The following is a 22,937-nucleotide window of genomic DNA, read 5'->3' on the forward strand; positions in this document are numbered from 1 at the left end:
CACCCTGCTCCAAAAAAAAAAGCTGGCTTTTCAAAAGAAAGGAAAAACAGGAAACCATAAAACAAAGAGAAGAAACAGTTTAGTGAATACACACATGCCATTATGGGCTCAATTACGTCTCACCCCCCAATGCACGTGTTGAAGCCCTAACCCCCAGTAGTTCAGAATGTGACTGTGTTTGGACATGGAGCCTTTGAAAGGTAATTAAGGTGAAGTGAGGTCACTGGGATGGGCCATGTGCACTATGGCCGGTGTCTTTGTGGAAAGAGGGGTGAGACGCAAACACACACAGGAAAGCCCGTGAGAAGACAGGGCGAGAGGATGATCACCTATGAGCCAGGGAGAGCGGCCTCGGAAGAAATCAGCCCGGCTGACCCCTTGGTCTCAGACTAGTTAGCCTCCAGAATAGTTAGAAAATAATTTTCTGTTGTTTAAGCCACCCAGTCTGTGGTTTTTGTTATGATAGTCCTGGAAAACTAACACATAACTGCCCCCTCCATACCCCCCCCCCGCCACCAACACACAGGAACGAGGCTCTGGGCTGCCCTTTCAGCAGAAGAACCCTGTTCCCAGGGGCCCGCTATGCATCCGATCAACAGGAGGGACGGGGGACCAGCCGTGCCACGCACCTGCCGTGAGCGCGGGCTCTTCTGTGGCAGGCTCAGTGGTCGGGAGACTTCTGGTCACCTCAGGAAGGGTGCTTGGCGCTGTCAGGGGGCACGTGGTCGTCGCCGCTGTGAGGGCGGTAGTGGGTCTCGTCCAAAGTGGTGTTGTAGCTGGGAGGTCAGGTGTAGTCATGACTGTCGTGGCAGGCGTGGCTATGGGGGTTGTCGTGGTGGTCATGGTGGTCGTGGTGCTGGTGGTGGTCATGGTGGTCGGGCGATGGGTGGTCGTTGGGGCTGTAACAGACAGAAGACGTATGTGGTACTGAGCAGAGATGGAGGAAAAGGGAAACAATACAAATATCTGGGATCCTTCCATTTCTCTGTTTCTACTGCCTTCACGCAGTCCGCTGTCCTGGACCATTGTAATGCTCAAGAACACTGGCCTTTCCGACCTGTTCTTCACACATTGGTCAGAGTAATGTTTTAAAATGACAAATCTAATCATGTCAGTTCCCAGTTAAAGCTTTTTACTGGGTCCTCCTTGCCCTTAAGACAAAGAGCCAAGGCCCCAACCTTGGCTGCAGGCTGCACCCATCTGGCCCTGTCTTTCTTTCCGATCTCAGGTCTCTGCTGTGCCATCCACCTTTCCCCAGCCCACAGGCCTTTCTGCAGTTCCTTGAACATATTAGTGACCTTCCGGCTGGAGGAAATTTGTGCCCGCTGCTTCCGAGTCTCTCTCGTCTTCGATCCCACTCCTGCTTAACCCTCATGCCTCAGCTAACAGGACAGTTCTGCACGCAGGGTGTCTGTTCTGTAATAACAATTGGTTTGCATTTACACGTTACCTTCACAGCATGTGCTGCATTGCATAACTAGGTATTTATTTGATGATTATTGTTCAGTGTCTGCTTCTCCCACTACACGGTGAGCTCCACGAGAGGAAATCCTGTACTTATTTAGTTCTCTGGTACAAATCTAACACCTGCCGTGGTGTCCTGTGCATATAGTAAGCGTTCCAAAAACATCCATGAGTAAGTGACTGCATCAAAAGTGAGTCCAAACATAAAATCTCAGTCCGGAACACTTTTAGAATCCAAACCGGCTGCAAGTGATTGTAAATCCCTTTGTTCTCCCTTCTCCTGCGGGCAGTGATGTCAAGTGTGCTATGTAGCCAGGTAACGTTTTAGATCAATGTTATTGACTTTTAAGAGAAACTGTTACCATGAACACTGGTTGTCTATAAAAGCCTTCCATGTGACAAATCAAATCTGAGAGAAAGGAAAACAAATAAATAAAATAGAATTTCCGTCAAGCAAGATGAATAAACTCAGAGATCTGCTGCATGACATTGTGTCTCTAGGTGATAATAATATATTGTATACTTGAAACATCGGCCAAGACGCAGAACTCACTTTGGCATTCTTTCCGCAATAAAATGTAATTACATTAAAATTTACAAAAACTGAGCCCAAAGTATGCAACATAGGATGAGGAGGTAGTCTTTTTCAGATACTAAAGATTGGTTCATACCAGTACCACTCACCCCCTAAACTTGATTTGGGTTCATTAGACACAATTATCCTACAGATACCACCCCAGGAAATATGCCAAATTTCCATGAATGCTAATGGACCACAAAGATAACCAATAGTTTCGATTGACCTTAGAAGTAACCCCACAGAGCAGGGAGATCAACAAGTATTTTATAAAATAATAACTTGTCATACCAGGCTTGAAAAGAGCAGACTTAGATTGACATCATTTCATTTATATAGATCAAAATAATAGGGACTTCTATCTCCCAAAGTTGTTTTGAAAGAAAAATATGCCAATGTACATGAAAGCCTTCTAATTGGAAGCATGAACATCAGTTGTAAAATGTTCAAGTACATTAGAATAAACTACCAAACTAAAAGAAACAGACTCATAGAGACAGAGAACAGACTGACAGCTGTCAGAGGGGAAGGTGTGAGGGGGTTGGGAGAAAAAGGGAAGGGGTTAAGCAAAGAAAAAATAACTCCTGAGCAGACAGCTGTGTGGTAATGACCGGAGGGAAAGGGGGTGGGGGAGGCAGAGGAGGGTGAAGAGGGGGTAAATGTCAATGGAAGGAGACTTGATTTGGGATGGGACACAATACAATATATAGATGATGTATTATAGAAGTGTACATCTGAAACCTATATAATTTTTTAACCAATGTCACCCCAATAAATTCAATTAGAAAAAGAAGCATAACAATTGAGGTTTGACAATTTCAGGTAAGGGGGCGTTGCTCAATCTTTGGGTGTTCCACCATATCCCAAGTCTCACCAAAAGCAACGGATGGTAACAAAGTAACAAAACACCTGAAAATGATGTCAAAACATCCCACCCACTTTGTCCTCTGCCAGAAGCTGCAAGGTACCAGTCTACCGGCTGAAGCTGACCCATGGACACACTTTATTTAGTATACATAGTATATGCTTTTCTAAATTTTGAAATCTTTGCCAACATGCAAAAATCAGCACAGCTCACATAAAAATCGATTGGTCTGAAAACACTGTGCCCCAGTTCCTGCAAGGCGACAGTCTCCTTGATGAGAAGCAGCTATGTTCTTCACATGGACCCTGCAATTTCCTTCCCCACCCACCACCCTCCACTCACTCCTGCCACCTTCTCGCCCCCATGGGCCTTTGCTCCATACCATGGCTCCTCTGGTCGTAGCAACACATCTCAGATTCAATCTGTCTACTGGTTGTTTAAGGAGCTAAAGCCCTCCCCCTGCCACCTAGTCTATTACCCATTAACCACTGCGCCTCTCCTTCCACCAGCATGCGCCCCTTCATGTGCTCACCTTTCCGTAGCTGCAGGCGAATGTTCTTCTTGATGTCATTAAACCAGCCAGGCACCTCTATGCGGCAGCAGTACACAGCACTGTCACCTTCCTTGGTATTGAAGATGGTCAAGGAGACATTGCCTCTCTTGATGTCCCCCCAAATGTCATACTTCGTTGACCTCCTTGAGAGCACCCGTGCCCCGTCAGTGTGGAGGAGCTCCTCGGTGCATCTGGAGTTGGGACATGGGCCTTTGCCCCAGCACATGCTGTTGCTGTTGACAGACCACGACGGGTAACTACAGGGCAGAGTGGCTGGCTGCCCCAGATACGCTGTCACGACAGTCTCTGCTGCAGCTGGAGCTGTGAGGAAGGACAAGAAAACCAGGTTACAATATCTGAGATGCTATACAGAGATCATGCACACAGATGCTTCCAGGAAGATGAAGAGGGTTCTAATATATGGGTTTCTTTAGCTTAATTTCGATAGGTCCTTCGCTGCCGCTGAGCTCCCAACTCCACATCCTCCCATTCCCCAAGTGAAGACAGATGACTCACCTGAGTGTCTAAACTCATTTCCACAGCAAGACCTTGATGCTGGTTAAAAGGCTCTGACCTTGAGTACCATTACATAAACCAATACACTCACCCCTAAGGAGTCCTGACCCTTGAACTCAATTCCACTAACTCATAAAAACAGGTCCCAAAGCAGCACCCTACCCTCTGTATCCCAGTAAGCAGTGATTACGTGCTACTGACTGGAGAGCCTCAAATGGGTCTCCCTCCGTCTTCCCACCCAGATCAGGCTACGGCAGGAAGATGGGCTGTTGAATCGTATCTCATTGTCCTCTCCATTCAGTATGGGAAATAGAAATTTCCAGAGAAACCACTGTAAACCTACCTTTGCCCCACCCTGTATTTCTAAAATGAAGTATCTATGCTTCCCAACTTGGGCTACTCATCAGCGTGACCTGGGGAGTGTGCTGAAAATATATATTTTATTGACCAACCCTGAGTCAGAACCTCTGAGGCCAAAGCCCATGCAAACGGACACCAATCTCTTCCAGTCACTCTGACATCATGCAGTCACCCCGTGTTTGAAGACCACTGGACAAGCTCTTCTAAGATTACATCCATTTCTGAGAGACTGAAATATTTTTACTTCTGCAAGTGTTAAGCCCACTGGTCTAACTGAGCATCAGTGACTGTTCTAAACCCCTCCCCCCCAAAAAAGAAAAATATACTATTGAAGTGAGAGCCAGGCAGGCTGAAGGTGCAGACCGTTGGGACAGCATCCTAGGTGCCTAGGTCCCTGCATATTGTTTTCCTCAAGGAACCCTCTGCACCGTGAGTCTGCCCGCCCATTAACTCTGTCGACCCACTGGGCTAAGTTGTAAAAGACATGGCCTACAATCCCCTGCTCCTCCCTGACTCAGGTGTCAGGAATGTCCAGATATCCCTCTCTGGAAGGTGAACATAGAACCTAAGAGGTGCCCAGAGAGACAGGAAAAGGATGTGCTTCCTGGGTTTTTCACAGTTGGCTCTCATGATGAAGGTCACTTCAAATTGAGAACAGCCCGAGCCTTCCCTGAACTCAAAGTCTCTTCACTTCGCCGCAGTGAAAATGTTTCACAGATCACAGATGCTGTGGACATCCATGTGACTGTCCATAAACCCAGGGGAAAAGATAGGAAATTCATTGCTATCACCCTCGGCTGTGTTAGCAAGACAGAACACACGCACCTAAAAAGGGAACTTCAAAAGCATAAGCTGGAGTCGCTTCTTGGCCTTTTGGCTAAGATCAAGTGTAGTATCTGTCCTTATCAATTTAAAACATTAGCTTATAATATTTGGGAGATTCATTTTAAAATATATGCAAGAATTATTTCTCCTGGAGAGTCACCAGTTTATATTCCCAAGTATTATAGCATCGAAGGATGCGTCCTACTTCTTAAGAAAAGACCCAATAGAGAAACTAGAAAAGGACATAACGGGCAATTCACAGGTGAGGCAACATAAGTGGCTAGTAAATTTCACCTATTTCAAAAACTTTAGAGTGCTGATAATATTTAGTGTTGGCCAGTAGGGACCTAGGAAGAGGCAGCCTACCGCAGCCACCTGCAGTGAAATGGGGTCAGAATTGGTACAGCTACACTGTGGGCCAATCTTGCAGTTTCTCTTAACAGTCAACGTGCACGGGTACTACCTAAGCCTTGGCAATTTCATGTTTTATTTTCCACAGAAAAACACACATGTATCAGAAAACCTAATCGTGCCTGTTTACTGCAGCCCTCATGCACACGCCAAACAGTGGCATGTTCATTCCCTGGAGACACATACAGAAGATTACCAGAATTAGATAGAACCACGTCAACTGGCATGAAATCTCCAAGTCTTAGGAAAGTAAGAGAAGGGCAAATTTTGCCCTGGCTGGGGAGCTCAGTTGGTTAAAGCGTCATCCTGACACCCCAAGGTTGTGGGTTTGATCCCTGGTCAGGGCACACCCAAGAATCAACTAAGGAATGCATAAATGAGTGGAACAGCAAATCAATGTTTCTGTCGCACTCTCTCTCTCAAAAATCAATAAATTAAAAAGAAGAAAAAAAGCACAAATTTTAATACAACACATAAAATATAAAACCACTTGATAAATAAACAAAATAGTTTGCACTGTGTGTGTGTGTACAGATATAAAGCTAAATGTGTGGAAAAGTGTCTGGTGGGTTACACACCCAACTCATGTCCGTCACCTCCCTGCCCCCTGGAAAGGGACGAGGCCTGGGAGTGGTCATCAAAAGCGATTTTAGCTTTGGGACATTTTTATATTTTTCACGAAGGGTGTTTCTATATTACTCATCTGATTAAATATTAATGTTCTAAAAAAGGAAGCAGGCAATTTGGTGTGGCAGAAAAACACCCTTGAGGCTTACATTGTAAACCTCACTGCCAGCTACAGCTTTTGTGTTCTTGGAGAAAAGCCACAAGAATCCTAACCTCATTGGAAGGACAAAGCCAGCCCCGTTTGCTATTGTGGACCCATTTGCCAAGCAGGCCTACGGTCTTGTTACACAGGACTGCCACTTTACTCTTCTGAGCTTGTCCCCAGGACTGGAAATCACTGGGAGCAAGAACAGAAGGAACCGCCCTCACAGCCACAGGCAGAGATAACATTGGAACAGACTGCAGCCACCTCTTACAATGCCCCAATAGCCCGGGGGCCACCCAACAGCATCCCCCACCCTTTTTAATCCAATTATAATCCAACAAGCTCAAAGTCCCCACCCCTCAATGCTGGGGTAGCTCCCCACACCATGCCCCTCTCCTTTCTTGGAGAGTGAATAAAACCTTTACTCTCTACACTTTCTTCTCTCTGTGAATTCTTTGACAGCCCATGTCACTGACCACCCTAACCCTCACTATCATTATAAAATAAAGGTAACAACCCTCCTCAGAAAGAGTTTCCAAGGCTCCCAGGAGAGGAAGGATCTAATCCTGCACAGAATCAATAAAGTAACCAAGCACATTAGAATTTACGAACAGAACCTGGAATTGTTGGTATCAAATCAATTCCCCCTTTCGGGAATCACCCAGGGTGGTGGGTACAACTTGCAAGCTGGCTTGCTTTCTGCTCCAGCTGGTGACCTTGAGAAAGCCTCTTCCCCAGTCTGGGTCTCGGGGTCACCATATACAGCCCGAAGTGTCTGACTCGGCATCTTTGAAGAGCATATGCAGCTTTGATTGATTCTCAGTGATTCTGAACAGTCACTGTCTTCTAAATGGGTCATTTTTGAAAAGGCACAAATGAAAAAACAAACGGACAGACAGTTCACTGTATCGCCTCCTTCAAATGGAGTTGGAGAAGCTGCTTTAGCTGCATCAGAGCCCAACCAGTGTCCAGCCAGTAGCTACAGATGTGGACTTAGATTCCAGCACTTTTCACACCTCAAGTTCCCAGAAACACAGATAGAGACCGTGGAAAATATTGATAAAGAAAGCAGACAGTGGGGGATAAATGGTGATGGAAGGAGACTTGACTTGGGGTGGTAAACACACAATATACAGATGATGTACTATAGAATTATACACCTGAAACCTTTATAATTTTATTAACCAATGTCAACCCAATAAATTCAATTAAAAAAAAAAACTGCTATAGAGTATATGGGGAGAGAAGTAGTTTAGTGAGCAATTACTAGAAGGTGACATGTTCTCCGATGGGGGGAGCCCCAGGAGGACAGGAGCTCCCAGCAGAAACACCTAAATCAGTCCTGAGTGCTGAGGAAAAGCCTGCCTTGGGCGGAGACTTGAGGATGCATGAGTGGTAAAGGGAAGAAGGGCAGAAACAGCAGCTTGGCAAAGGCTTGAGAGGTAAAGGAAACACCTTGGTTTCCCCTGGAATGTGGCTGTTTTGTCATGTAGTGCACTTGAAATATGCACACACAAATAACTACCAAACTTAAAACTGCATGGAATGTGAGAGCTTGTCTAGTGCTCGAATCGTAGATTGTTAAACTGGTCTTATTCAGATGCTTCCTTTCACACATGGAAGGGCCAGAGCAGTGCAGACATGTTCCCAGCATCAACGGTTAGTGACCAGACGGGAGGATGGCTCAGCAGGGAGCATTTTGCCCACCACCGCCGGGATGCAGAGGTCTAAAGGAGCCCACACCCAGTGTCTGCATTCATACTGCCCAAAACCTGGAAACAATGTGCAGAACAAAACCTCAACTTGAAGCCTCATCCCCGGCAAAATAAAACAAAAAAAGCAAGCAAACACTCCTGCAACTAAAGAGAAAAATGAGCACTGTAATGAGAGCTCTCACCAGAACAAATCCCCCAGCTCAGACTACACTGGCAAGATCTGCAGAGGGCACATCTGTCCCTCATGTCATCTGCCCCTTCTTTCTGTGTTTCTCTTAAAGTGCTATTTCTGAGATGAACACAGATTACCCCACCTGAAAACCCCCGAACAGGTCTCCAGATAAAACCTTGTGTAACAGGAAGGAAAGAGACCCCCCAAAGAAGAAACCCTGAGGAGATGCATGGATGAAGTGGGCTTCTGCTGGTGGAGGCCCCATCAGCCAAGGAATTCCATCACAGGCACCTGAGCCCCCAGGGACCCCCGCCTGGCAAGGTCAGGCACTTACTCAGATAAAGCCGCCACAGCTCACTCAGCAGCCAGAGAACGAGAGGCCCTCTGGACATTGTGACTGCTGGCAGACCCCAGGAGTCCGTCTGTCTGTCTGCCCCAACTTCATTTCTTATACTCCAGATAATGCTGACAGGGCGGGACCGTTTTGTTTTCATTTCTCTTTTTTGTCTCAAAATCTTCCCTTTCCCCCATCCTGAATGACCTTGCTGAATCTGGGATGCATGATAAAATGTACTGAGCACTTTTCTCCTGGACATTCTGTGTGTGTGTGTGCGCGTGCGCGTGCACGCAGATAAGGGGGTGCGATGGTGTGGGCATATGTGTACCCTTTTGTCCATGCATTTGGGGAGTTTCCGGTACATACATGAGCATCCATGCGTGTGCCTCTGTGTGGGTGCATGTGTAAGCGGCGCATGAGCTGTGGCTCTCCTGGGGGCTGTGCCGCGGGCAGGAAAACCTAGTGAGCTCTCCCCACTGGTGGTTGGTACGCTGGAATTTGGCTCTGTTCCCATTCTGGGTTCTCCCTCACTCAGAGCCTTGGCCCTGCCTTGTTCTGATGATGGAGGAAGAAAAGCAGGGCTGCAGTCAATCATCACATATAAGCCAAAAACATCACTAGGGCTTACCAGGCAAGGGAAAAAGAAGCTCGGTAGAGGAACCATATGATGGTCATCACAACCAAGCCCAAGGTCTGGGCCCAAGTCCACCACGTGTTAGCGAAGCCTCCTGATGGAGAAGAGCACAAAAGGTGATTTATGACCCAGATTGTAGGGCTTGAATGAGACGATGTGCACAGCCTTTATGGATTCTGCAGAGTCAATGACACATGCAGGAGCACGGAACCACTTAGAGGGGGAACCAAATCGACGCTCACCGGCCAGATGTGTGTTCCACAGAGATTTATACCACTATCATTAGTTATTGAATGTCTAATTATATGCCAGGCACTCTGCTAAATGACGCAGGTGTACTATTTAATTCTCACGATCCTAAGAAATACCTAATATTATTCTTCCCATTTAACAGATGCGGAAACTGAGAGTTAAGAGAGTTACATAAATGACATTCACAGGTAATAAGTAGTAGAAATAGGACTGGAGCTCAAAACTTCCTGATCGCAAAGCCCGTGTTCTTAATCACTGCACTCTCCTTTGAACTGTACCCCTTAGGGTAACGTAGTCATGGGACCAACCATACCAGTGGCCAGTTCCAGCCTGGCCCCCGACAGGGAATTTAACAATGCACAGATGTTCTAATTTAAAAAAAAAAAAAGGAAGTTGTCACCCTGGCTGGTATGGCTCAGTGGATTCAGTGCCAACCTGCAAACCCGAAGGAGGCCGGTTCGATTCCCAGTTGGGGCACATGCCTGGGTTATGGGCCAGGTCCCCAGTTGGGGGCATGTGAAAGGCAACCATACATTGATGTTTCTCTCCTCTTTCTCCTTCCCGTCCCCTCTCTCTAAAAATAAATACATAAACTCTTTTAAAAATTTCTCATTCGATTGTAACGAGCCAAAGAAGCCTCAAACATTGAGCATCGCTCACACTGAAGGAAATGGTAAAAACACAGACACTGGGTGAGGCTCTGAACCTGGAGATGCCAGAAAACCTGGGGAGACATGAAGATAGAGGGATTCAGAGAGAATCATCCCCCGGAACGCCCACTGACTGGTGGGATTCTGTTCCCAGGAAACTAGGGGATTTCATCTCTGGATAAACTGAATGGCCCTAGTAAAACAGTTACAGATACTGATATTTGGGTGTTTCCCAACAATACCATCTAACCCCCCTTCACCGAAGTCTCCAGTGCCTGATCCTCAGTCATACATGCGGAACTCCTAACTAGGCTTTAGTGTGTCGCTTTAAATACAGGCAACCAAAGATCACCAGGCCTTTAGGGAAAGTCTTCAACGTGAAATAGATACAAAGACAACATCCAAGATGACTTTCCACTCACGTATCTAGCAAATCTATAGGACCAGGAGCTAGAGTGCTGGACAGACAACTCTCTCTCCACGCGGCTTGTCTATACAGCACCTTGGGCTTCGTTACAGCGTGGCAGTCTCAGAGTAGACAGATTCTCACACGGTACGGGTTTTCTCAGAAATGAGCATTCCAACAGGCTCAGGAAGAATCTTTGAAGGGGAAGCAGCTTTGGAAACTACTTACCAGAACAAGCAAACCAGGATGGAGCAGAAGGACAGAGGCATAGGTGCTTCTGGGTGGTGGTGAGTGTAACTAATAGATTATCTCGCACATTTAGTATGTTTAAAATAGATTCGATAGGTCTTTGACAGATAGATTGGAACCTTTGGGATAAATTTAATGGGCACTTGGGGAATTAGGAGAAAGAAAATACAAGACAATTATTATGGTCAGGAAAGATAAAATGTATAAGAAAGAAGATGTAATATAGTACCTTTGCTCAGTAGGAAAGATATTTATATGGTGATAGTAATGTAACTCTGGCCACTGGTTTAAGACAAAATCACGGTATGACTACATTGGAAAGACAGGCAGAGAGGAAGTGGGGTGGGGGTGCAAGAACACCAAACCCTTCTCACCCTTACAGGAGGTCAATAGACAATGTCTCCGACTGACCAGTCAAAAAATATAGTATAAGGGGGGAGGACAGATGGCGGCAAGATAGGTGGGAGCTGAGTCCACTTCCCCCTGCACATGGGTGAAACACCTAGCCGATCTACTGAGGAACAAAGCGAACAGCCAACAGCACCCCAGCGTTTATGAAGATAGACCAAAAAGTATAGAGGACACTGAAAAAAACAGAAGGTAAGGGGACTGCTTCAGGACAAAAAGGTCTCTGGGACCAGCAGGGGACCAGGGCAACTGCAGCCCCAGGCCAGCGCCCGCTGGGCCTGCCACAGGATTCCTGGGAGAGAGCTGGGTTAACGGCTACCTCCCCTGCTGAACAAGGCCTGAGCAACACCGAGAGACCTGGTTGCTTGAGGTTGCAGGGAGGGGAATAAGGATGAAGTGTGGTAAGCACACGGAGACCGTGGGCACCGGCTGGGGAGAGTTGAGAGTTGGGCCATGTGGGGCCCTGATGCAGACAGTCTGGGTATAGCGGGAGAGGTGGGCTGTGTGAGAGGACAGGCCCTTCCCTGTATGGTGCGGCAGGATTGAGCAGGAGGATCTTCCCAAAAAGAAAAAGACCCTCGGGGGCACTTTGGGAAACTCTCCTGCAGCAGCAGCTCCAGTCTCCTCTCCACCAGGCTACCTGGCGCTCCCACAGGGCTGTGGGGGATATCGAGCCCAAATCCTAAGCACCGGAGTCGGGGAGAGAGTGCACACCACACCGAGACCACAGGAACCAACAGGGGAGAGTGCAACTCAGACAGACGTGAGACCAAAGGCACCGCTGAGAGTGCTAACCCAGGAAGGCCCTGTGCGTGCACACCCATAGCCCGGAGGAGAGTGAGTGCCTGAACCTGTGGCTTCCAGGGCCGCTGGAGAGCTGGGCTGGAGACTGCCCCAGTGCTAGTCGGGATGGAGAAGAGCTGGGCTAGGCTGCCTGAGTTGGCTACAGCCAAAAAAGACCAGCAAAACTGGCTTGGCCAACAGGCTTGTTTTTTGTTTTTTTTTTAAGTAATTCTTTATTATTATTTCTTCTTTCTTTATCACCTTCTTCCTCTCTTTCCTTCTTTCTTGTTCTACTCAATCTTTTTCTCCCTTTACATCTCTTCTTCCTTCCATCTTTTTTTTTTTTAATCCCCACAAGTGAGACAATAAAACCTGAAACTCAGAAAAGACCAAAATTGAACCCAAAGAGGGGGCATCCCAACAGCTGAGACAGTGAAACAAATTTCACTTTGCTACTCCAGAGAACTTGCAAGACATTGTATATTTGTACTATTTTTTTTTCATTATCCTTACATCAGTCATTTTATTAATATTTTTGTATCTCTCTTCTTTCTGTTTAGTCTTCTTCGCTTCACAGGTTAATTTGCATTGTTTGACTGGTTTCCCCTTGTTCTCCCTTTCACAGTATATTGTTAATTAATTGTCTTTCACTTCACTTGGGTTCCATTAACACACTACTCTAGGACCTACACTCCCTATTCTAGTTATCCAGATCACATGGATTCTGTCATATGACTGTTGCTCCATTACTATTGTAAATAATAGCTGTTCCATACATCTGCAAATACTACACAGAACTTCTCCCAGATCTCAGCCCACTTCACTGTTTCCTGAACTTTATTACTGGTGTGGTTAACTCTATTCTCTCACACATTACACCTATTTTCTACCCTTTACTCTCACTTTACCTCATAATCTGACCTCCCACAAGCTCACAGCTTTCTAGATCCAACTCGCAATCCTTCCCCCCCACAACAAGAATCTTATCTTCTTTCCACCCTTTCTAAAAGTGGCTAGGTAGGTGAAATATCATGGATAGCACTATATATATATCCAAAGGATCTCCTATCTCTCCTCTAAGGGATGATACTTTAAATATCATATAATATACTCCTGCTCTCTTTAACCATTTTGCCTTCCCCCTACAACCTACCATAAAAAGGAGTAGGTAGAAGCTGTGAACACCAGGATACCTCCTAGAAGAGGAAACCCACCAAAAAAGGCAACACCAACAGCTAAGAACAGGAGAAGGGGAAGGAGGGAGTGGAAGTCACACTAACTCAACCCAGGACCTATCTGGAAATACAATTAAATAGTGAAGAAATTACTAAGAACAAACAACTGAACAAGAGCAAGAGAAAAGCCTCAAAACCTTATACACACAGAAGAACGAGCTCCAACACAACCTGCCCACACCTGCACACCAGAAAACAAGAGGTGGGGGACAGACTGACCCTCAGAAAACCAGCTGGTGGAAAAGACCCACCAAAGAAAGTCTCAACAAGAACCAAAAAACCAAAGACATACACAGAGCCAACATAAACCACAGCCCAAGATCAGTAAGATTGGGAGATCAAGGAGACTGTAGAACTGAATCTCACAGGTATTCTACCACAGAAGTTCGCAACATAAACCCAGGGGGACAGAACAGAGCAACTTAAGAAGCAGAGGCTAGCAAGAACAGTCTCACAAACAATGGGAAGACAAAGAAACAAGCCCCAAATGAAAGGAAAGGAGGAAGTCTCAGAATGAATGCTAAATGAAAAAGAGGCAAGTCAACTATCAGATATTGAGTTCAAAGCAATGGTTATAAGGAAGCTTCATGAGCTCACACAGAATTACCAAAAACTACAGGGAAACTGCAGTGAACTCACTACAAACTATATCAACATGAATAAGGAAATAGAAACTATCAACAAGGGCCAAGAGGAGATGAAGAATACAATTTCTGAACTGAAGAACACAGTAGAAGGAATCAAAAGTATGCTCAATGAAGCAGAGGATCGGATCAGCGAACTGGAGGACAAGGTAGAAAAAAACACCCAGAATGAGCAAGAAAAGGAAAAGAGGCTCAGTAAGAATGAAGAGGGGTTAAGGGAAATACAGGACAACATGAAACGAAATAATATCTGTATAATAGGGATACCAGAAGGAGAAGAGGAAGACCAAGGGATAGAAAACCTGTCTGAAAAAGTAATGATGGAAAACTTCCCTAATTTGATGAGAGAAAAAGTCACACAAATCCAGGAATCACAGACAGTCCCAATCAAGAGGAGCCCAAAAAGGCCACTGCAAGACACATCATAATTAAAATGGCAAAATTCCAAGGTAAAGAAAGAATCTTAAAGGCAGTAAGGGAGAAACAGGAAGTAACATACAAGGGAGCCCCACTAAGGTTAGCAACTGCCTTCTCAATGGAAATGCTCCAAGCCAGAAGAGAATGGCAAAAAATATTCCAAGTAATGAGAACCAGAGGCCTGCAACCAAGACTACTTTATCCAGCACGGCTCTCAATCAAAATAGAAGGCCACATCAGGAGTTTCCCAGACAAAAGAAGTCTAAAAGAATACACCTCCACCAAACCAGCTCTGCAAGAGATGCTAAAGGGACTGCTTTAAGGAAAGGAAGGAAAAGAGAGGAACATAGGTACAAGAAATCAGCAATGAATAAGTACCTATCGATAATAACCTTAAATGTAAATGGATTAAATGCTCCAATCAAAAGACATAGAATAGCAGAATGGATAAGAAAGCACGACCCACACATATGCTGCCTATAAAAGACCAACCTCAGGACAGAAGACCTACACAGACTGAAAGTGAAGGGCTGAAAACAAATTTTCCAAGCAAATGGACAGGGGGAAAAAAGCAGTGTAGCAATACTCATATCAGACAAAATAGACATCAAAAAAGGGCCATAAAGAGAGATCCAGAAGGTCACTTCATAATACTCAAAGGAAGAATACATCAAGAAGACATAAACATTGTAAATATATATGCTCCCAACATAGCAGTACCCAAATACATAAAGAAGATCTTGGACGACTTCAAGAAAGATATTGACAGAAACACAATTATAGTAGGGGATTTTTAACACCCCACTGTCAAAGATGGACAGATCTTCCAAACAAAATATCAACAAAGATATTGTGGCATTGAACAATGCCCTAGATGAAATGGACTTAATTGATATACATAGAGCCTTTCATCCCAAAGAAACAAAATACACATTCTTTTCAAATGCACATAGAATGTTTTCAAAGATAGACCACATGATAGGACACAAAACAAGCCTCAACAAATTTAAGAACATTGAAATCATATCAAGCATTTTCTCTGACCACGAGGGACTGAACCTAGAAACAAATCTCAAGGAAAAAAACCCCAAACACTCAAAAACATGAAGGTTGAATAGCATGCTATTAAACAATGAATGGGTGAAGAATGAGATTAGGGAAGAAATCAAAAAGCTTCTGGAAACAAACGAAAATGAACTCAAAACAATCCAAAACCTATGGGACACAGCGAAGGCAGTCCTGAGAGGGAAGTTCATAGCAATACAGGCCTACCTAAAAAGAATAGAAACATTTCAAATAAACAGCCTAACCTTACACCTACAAGAACTCAAGGAACAACAACAAAGACAACCCACAGCAAGTACAAGGAAGGAAATAACCAAGATCAGAGCAGAATTAAATGACATAGAGAATAAAAGCACAATTGTACGGATCAATGAATCCAGGAGCTGGTTCTTTGAAAAGATAAACAAAATTGACAAGCCCTTAAGCAGGCTCGTCAAGGAAAAAAAGAGAGAGGACCCAAATAAACACAATCAGAAATGAAAGAGGAGAGATTACAACTGATATTACTGAAATACAAAGGATTCTAAGAAATTACTACAAAGAACTATATGCCAAGAAATGTGAAAACCTAGATGAAATGGACAAATTTCTAGAAAAACATAACCTTCCAAAACTCAATGAAGAAGAAGCAGAAAGCCTGAACAGACCAATAACACCTGATGAAATTGAAACAGTAATCAAAAAGTTTCCGACACACAAAAGCCCTGGACCAGATGGTTTCACAGGAGAATTGTACAGAGCATTTAAGGAAGAGCTAACCCCATCCTCCACAGATTATTTCAAAAAACTCAAGAAGATGGAAGACTCCCAAACTTGTTTTATGAAGCCAACATCATCCTAATCCCCAAACCAGATAAAGACATAACAAAGAAAGAAAACTTCAGGCCAATATTGCTGATGAATATAGATGCTAAAATCCTCAACAAAACATTGGCAAACCGCATCCAGCAGTACATTAAAAAGATCATACACCATGACCAAGTGGGATTCATCCCAGGGATGCAAGGATGGTACAATATTTGCAAATCAATAAACATAATACATCACATAAACAAAAGCAAATACAAAAACCACATGATCATATCAATAGATGCAGAAAAAGCAGTTGATAAGGTACAGCACCCATTTATGATAAAAACACTCAGCAAGGTGGGAATGGAGGGAGCATTCCTGAACATAATAAAGGCCATATATGAGAGACCTATAGCCAAATGGACAAAAATGAGACCTACTCAATGGACAAAAACTTAGAGCTTTCCCACTAAGATCAGGCACAAGACAAGGATGCCCTCTCTCACCACTCCTATTCAACATAGTATTGGAAGTCCTAGCCACAGCAATCAGACAAGAAAAAGAAATAAAAGGCATCCAAATTGGAAAGGAGGAAATGAACCTGTCATTGTTTGCAGATGACATGATAGTGTACATGGAAAATCCTATAGACTCTACCAAAAAACTACTTGACCTAATAAATGAATTTGGCAAAACAGCTGGATACAAAGTCAATACTCAGAAATCAAAGGCATTCTTGTACACCAACAATGAAACATCAAAGATAGAAATCAGGAAAAAAATCCCATTTGATATAGCAACAAGAAAAATAAAGTATCTAGGAATAAACCTAACCAAGGAGGTAAAAGACCTGTTCTCAGAAAACTACACAACACTGAAGAAAGAAATTAAGAAAGACACCAACAAATGGAAGCATGTACCATGCTCATGGATTGGAAGAATTCACATCATCAAAATGGCCATACTACCCAAAGCAATTTATAGATTCAATGCAATCCCTATTAAAGTACCTACGACATATTTCACAGATATAGAACAAACATTTCAGAAATTTATATGAAACCATAAATGACCCCGAATAGCTGCAGCAATTTTGAGAAACAAGAACAAAGCAGGAGGGTTCACAATACCTGATATCAAACTGTATTACAAGGCCACTGTAATCAAAACAGCCTGGTACTGGCATAAAAACAGGCACATAGACCAATGGAACAGAACAGAGAGCCCAGAAATAAACCCAAGTCTCTACGGTCAATTAATATTTGACAAAGGAGGCAGGAGCATAAAATGGAGCAAAAATAGCCTCTTCAACAAATGGTGTTGGGAGATCTGGACAGCTATGTGCAAAAAAATGAAACTCGATCACCAACTTACACCATACACAAAAATAAATTCAAGGTGGATAAAAGACTTAAATATAAGTTGTAACACCATAGAAGTCCTAGAGGAAAACATTGGCAGGAAAATTTCAGACATTCCACACAGCAACATCCTCATAGACATGTCCCCTAAAGCAAGGGACATAAAGGAAAGAATAAACAAGTGGGACCCCATCAAAATAAAAAGCTTCTGCATGGCTAAAGAAAACAGCATTAAAATGAAAAGAGAACTAACAGTATGGGAAGACATATTTGCCAATGATACCTCAGACAAGGGCCTGATCTCCAAAATATATAAAGAACTCACCCGATTCCACTCCAGGAAGACAAACAACCCAATTAAAAAATGGACAAAGGACTTGAACAGACACTTCTCCAAGGAAGACATACAGAGGGCCCAGAGACATATGAAAAGATGCTCAGCATCACTAGCCATCAAAGAGATGCAAATTAAAACCACAATGAGGTACCATCTCACACCAGTAAGAATGGCCAACATAAACAAATCAACAAACAAGTGTTGGAGAGGATGCGGAGAAAAGGGAACCCTAGTATATTGTTGGTGGGAATGCAGACTGGTGCAGCCACTGTGGAAAACAGTATGGAATTTCCTCAGAAAACTAAAAATGGAACTGCCCTTTGACCCAGCAATTCCGCTGCTGGGATTATTCCCTAAGAGCCCTGAAACACCAATCCAAAAGAACCTATGCACCCCAATGTTCATAGCAGCACAATTTACAATAGCCAAGTACTGGAAGCAACCTAAGTGCCCATCAGCAAACGAGTGGATCCAAAAACTATGGTACATTTACACAATGGGATTCTACACAGCAGAGAGAAAGAAGGAGCTTATACCCTTTGCAACGGCATGAATGGAACTGGAGGGCATTATGCTAAGTGAAATAAGCCAGGTGGTGAGAGACAAATACCACATGATCTCAGCTTTAACTGGAACCTAATAAAAGAAAAAAAGCAAACAAAATATAACCAGAGACATTGAAGTTAAGAGCAATCTAACAATAACCAGAGGGGAGTAGGGAGGGAAGAGTGGGGAGAGGGGTTTTTAGGAACTACTATAAAGGACACATGGACAAAACCAAAGGGGAGGGTGGAGGCGGGGGAGGGAGGTGGGTTTGGCTGGGGTGGGGTAGAGGGGTGGGGAGAAAATGCAGACAACTGTAATTGAACAGCAATAAAAAAAATGTTTAATTAAAAAACATGCAAATTAAAAATATATATAGATAAGCACATTATGAGTTATATGAAGAGAATAAAAAGAAGTAAAAACTCAAAAGAATTTAAATTTTATGAAAAGGAATGAAAAAGCCATTCATTTTTTTTACTTATTAACATTTTTAAATATTTCTGCTTTAAAAATCTACATATTGAGCACACCCAGCACCCAGATCTTCATTTCCAAATACCATTCCCCAGTAAAAAGAACCAGGGCTCCTTGGAGAAATGGTTGAGTCTAGGACTGGGAGGGGATATCTTAAGTAAGTCTGGAGTAATATCTCGTGCTAGAAAGTATGGAAGTACTCAGAAAAAAAACAAAACAAAACACCAAAACAACTAAACACAATGATGGGAATGTTACAGGGACAAAGGAGGCAATTCCCAGCAACCAAACCTGAAACAATCTGAGCAATAAAATAAACCAAGTAGCACTGAATTCTAACCCAAAGTATAAACTTAATAGCTATACTGATATAAATACATAAATAATTGAATCAGTAAATAAGTGAGGGAGAAGAGGGAAGAAGATCTTCTGTCCAGAAGAATTCTACATAATTTATGTAGATACTTTTTTCTTAAAGAGGTGAAGCATAACTCCTCCTTCTTAAATGTGGTCTGGACATAGTGACTTCCTTCCAAAAAATATAGTGTGGAGAGAGAGGAAAGAAGGCTAACTTTACAGTGAAGAGACCTGGCAAGCACTACCTCCAGCTGACAATCAAGGTCAACCTCAACAGAGATATGTCGCGTTGATCGTTTGCACATTGGACATAATGTAAGTGGTACTTTACCTCTGTGCTCTTCTTTTCAAGAAGCATAATCCCAGTAGAAGCATGAGAAAAACATCAAACAGAACCAAATTGAAGGACATTGTACAAAATATCTGACAAATAGTTCTCAAAACTGTCAAGGTCATCAAAAATGAGGAAAATCTGAAAAAACTATTTCAGCCAAGAGAAACTTAAGTAGACACGACAACTGTATTAGATAGGATCCTGGAAGAGGAAAAGGCCATTTGGTAAAAGCTAAGAAAATCTTTGGACTTTTGTTGATAATGTTGTGTTAATATTGGCTCATCCATTGTATCAAATACGCCACACTGCTGTAAGATGTTGACAATAGGGAAAACTAGGTGTGGGTTGGGTGAGAACTCTCTGTACTATCTTCATAATCTTCCTGTAAATCTAAAATAAAGTTTATCTAACTGTCTATTCACTTACTTATTTATCCTCACCCAAGGATATGCTTATTGATTATAGAAAGAGGGAAAGGGAGGGAGAGAGAGAAGGAGAGAAAAACATTGATGTGACAGAGAAACATAGATCAATTGCCTCTTGTACAGGCCCTGACCAATGACCAAACACACAACCTAGGCATGCACCCTGACCAGGAATTGAACCCGCACCCTTCAGTTTGCAGGACTCCGCTCCAACCAACTGAGCCACTGACCACAGCAATAAAGTTTATTTTCTTAAGTGCGTGTATTCTTTTATCTTAGAAATGCAACTGTTAATAATAATTTGGTACCTGGAAAGGGCTACATACTAGAAAAAGAGACTAAGCTTAGTTTTCTTTCTTCCTAAGTTAGGGTCCTTGGACAAACTTCACGGAATTCACAAACATCCTAATAGTGGATGCTCAATTTGTATTACTGTACTAAATCATAGTGTTCTTGAACACATAGACAAAGCCAAAGGGGGGTAGGACTGATGGTGGGAGGTGGGCTTGGGTGGGGCAAGGGGTCAGAGCAATGGGGGGCAGGAGCGGGGAACAGAGACAATTGTACTTGAACAACAATAAATTTTTTTTTTTTAAAGAGAAAGACAAATACCATGAGTTCACTCATGTGGAATCTAATGAACAAGCTGAACTAACAAGAAAAATGGGGACAGGCTCATAGCTGGAGAGCAGGATGACAGCTAATGGCAGGGAAGGTTAGGGGACTGAGGGATGGAGCCAAAAGGAAAAAGGGCTCATGGACATGGACAACAGTGTGTGATTGCTGGGAGAGAGGCATAAGGGGACTAAAAGGTAATGTAAAAAATACAATAAAGATTAAATTTTTAAAAATCAGTGGACTGAATGCCAGCCTGCGAACCAAAGGGTCGCTGGTTCAGTTCCCAGTCATGGCACATGCCTGGGTTGTGGGCCAGGTCTTCAGCCGGGGGCATGCAAGAGGCAACCACACATTGATGTTTCTCTCCTTCTCTTTCTCCCTCCCTTCCCCTCTCTCTAAAAATAAATAAATAAAATCTTTTAAAAACAATCATAGTATTCTTGGGAGAAGGTCCATAACAGTTCTAGGTATTTCATGTCTTTGCCACCTTCTTTTTTGCATATGGGGTTTGCCTTTGGATAGCCAGTCCTCCCTCATTCCCAGTCAGTGCAGCTCAGGTGGTGTGGTTTCATTCATGGCCATGGTGTTTGGCTCAAAGATGGACAGGTGACCTAAAGAAAGCCAAGAATACACTACCTTGGCCCATTTACCAGGACTTTTGAGAGACAGACACCCTCCCAATTTTCCACTGGTCTTTGAACTGTGAGGATTTGTGCCTGAATCCAGTGTTAGCCATCCTGCCACCAATAGGCGAAGCCTGTCTGATAAGAGAGCCTATCAGGCAGAAGGCAAGTGAAGAAATAGAGAAGCCTGGGTCTTGGACACGGTTTGAGCCCCTGAAACAAGGCACTTATCAGTGTGCCAATAAATTCTCTCTAGGGATTAAGCCAATTTTTATTGGGTTTTCTGTCATTTGGAATCAAAATACCCTAAGTTCTTAAACCTAGAAGGACCTCTACAGAGTAGTAATTTAGCTGATGACTAAAATTTTTCTAATTCTAAGAGTTTACAACTATTATCTGGTCCAAATACCTGCTTCATTAAACATCGGCTTCACCCTGACCTCTCCATTACTTAGCAAGTGCTCATCCACCTATTATACTCTAGGCATGTGGGATTCTACTAGGCCCTGGAATGAAGACGAATAAGGCACAAATTCTACCCTTAAGAACCATACAGTTTCAAATCTTTAAGCAGAGGAAGTATCACCAGGGCCCATTTTAAAGATAAGGGCACAGAAGTCTGGAGATAAAAGGCTATTAAGTAATAGGAAGAAAACAGAACTTAGGTTTTCTGATAAAGGGTTCTTTGGAGTAACCAATACTTCCTTTCTGGTAAATGGTGTTCATATAATTGCACTTGTTCTTTTTGTTGTTGTTGTTAACAATCTTCACCAATTATAACACAGGTTCACAAACTATGGCCCATGGACCAAATCTATCTTTGTAAATAAAGTTTTATTGCAACACAGCCATGGCAGGTGTTTACATATTGTCTATGGCAGCTTTCCGACTACAATGAAAGAGTTGCATTAATCATTAATACCAAGATACGGTATGGTTTTAACAGAGAAAAGTTCGCCAACCCCCGAACTGAGTATTGAGTTCATGCTGTGTGACAGACATTGTGCTAGGCACTGAGACTGCGGTATTACACCAGCCATTCCTGTCCTACATAAGCTCACGGGCTGTGCCTCCTGGTGGTATAAAAGGAAGTGAACAGACAATGCAGACATTGGGATGAGGTGAGACAGGGAAGGGACGGAGCACTGCAGGAGTGTTGGGAAAAGGTTCCTAGCCCAGTCTTGAAGGTGGAAGAAGAGAGTCAAGGACACTTTGTAAGTATAGACCTAAAGGACATTGGAGAAGGTTGGGGTGGGGTGGAAAGAATTTACCAGCCTCCTTATTTTTTGTGATTTCCTGTGGGATGGAAAATAAGACTGCCTGGTTTTCACCTTGACCACATACCAGCTGTGTGGCTCTGAGCAATTTACTCAACCTCTCTGTGTTCAATTTTCCCTCTCTGAACTTGAGATAATAGTACCTACATCTTGAATTGCTGTGAGCACTAAATGAGATGGCCCATACAAAGCATTTAGCAGAGTACCAGGCAAATAGTGAATACAAAACATGTGCTCATTATTATTCAAGTAGTTGTTATTTAGATTAGGGTTAGAGCAGCAGAAAAGACAGAATGACCTGCTTTAATGGATATATCTCATTGTCTGTCAACATCTCATCCTTTGTGGAACCAACCCTTCCTCAAACTCTGTGGATCCACTCCAGCATAGGAGTGAGGTGGGCATATGCGTTAAGTATAACCATTCATTTTAGTCTATTTTCTTGTGGGAATTGATACAAGGCGAAGAAAACAGACTGGTTTA

The 22,937-nt window shown here is 43.4% G+C and overlaps 1 protein-coding gene and 1 pseudogene across 3 annotated transcripts in view; one reads left to right on the forward strand and one right to left on the reverse strand.

Annotated features, from left to right (window-relative positions):
• The window catches only part of LOC112319476 (T-cell immunoglobulin and mucin domain-containing protein 4), a 33,334-nt gene extending 24,653 nt beyond the window's left edge, over positions 1–8,681 (reverse strand). For all 3 annotated transcript variants that reach the window (XM_053927257.1, XM_053927258.1, XM_053927256.1), the window contains exons 1-3: positions 8,565–8,681; positions 3,439–3,780; positions 630–899 (exon numbers count right to left, since the gene is read on the reverse strand). In XM_053927257.1, the coding sequence (XP_053783232.1) occupies positions 630–899; positions 3,439–3,780; positions 8,565–8,622 (670 nt within the window). In that variant the 5' untranslated portion in view covers positions 8,623–8,681. The remainder of the gene's footprint in view (positions 1–629; positions 900–3,438; positions 3,781–8,564) is intronic.
• On the forward strand, positions 5,193–5,304 carry LOC112319777 (U2 spliceosomal RNA; annotated as a pseudogene).
• Positions 8,682–22,937: the final 14,256 nt, after the last annotated feature.

Source organism: Desmodus rotundus, chromosome 6, assembly GCF_022682495.2.
Source record: "Desmodus rotundus isolate HL8 chromosome 6, HLdesRot8A.1, whole genome shotgun sequence".
Classification (NCBI taxonomy): Eukaryota; Metazoa; Chordata; class Mammalia; order Chiroptera; family Phyllostomidae; genus Desmodus; species Desmodus rotundus.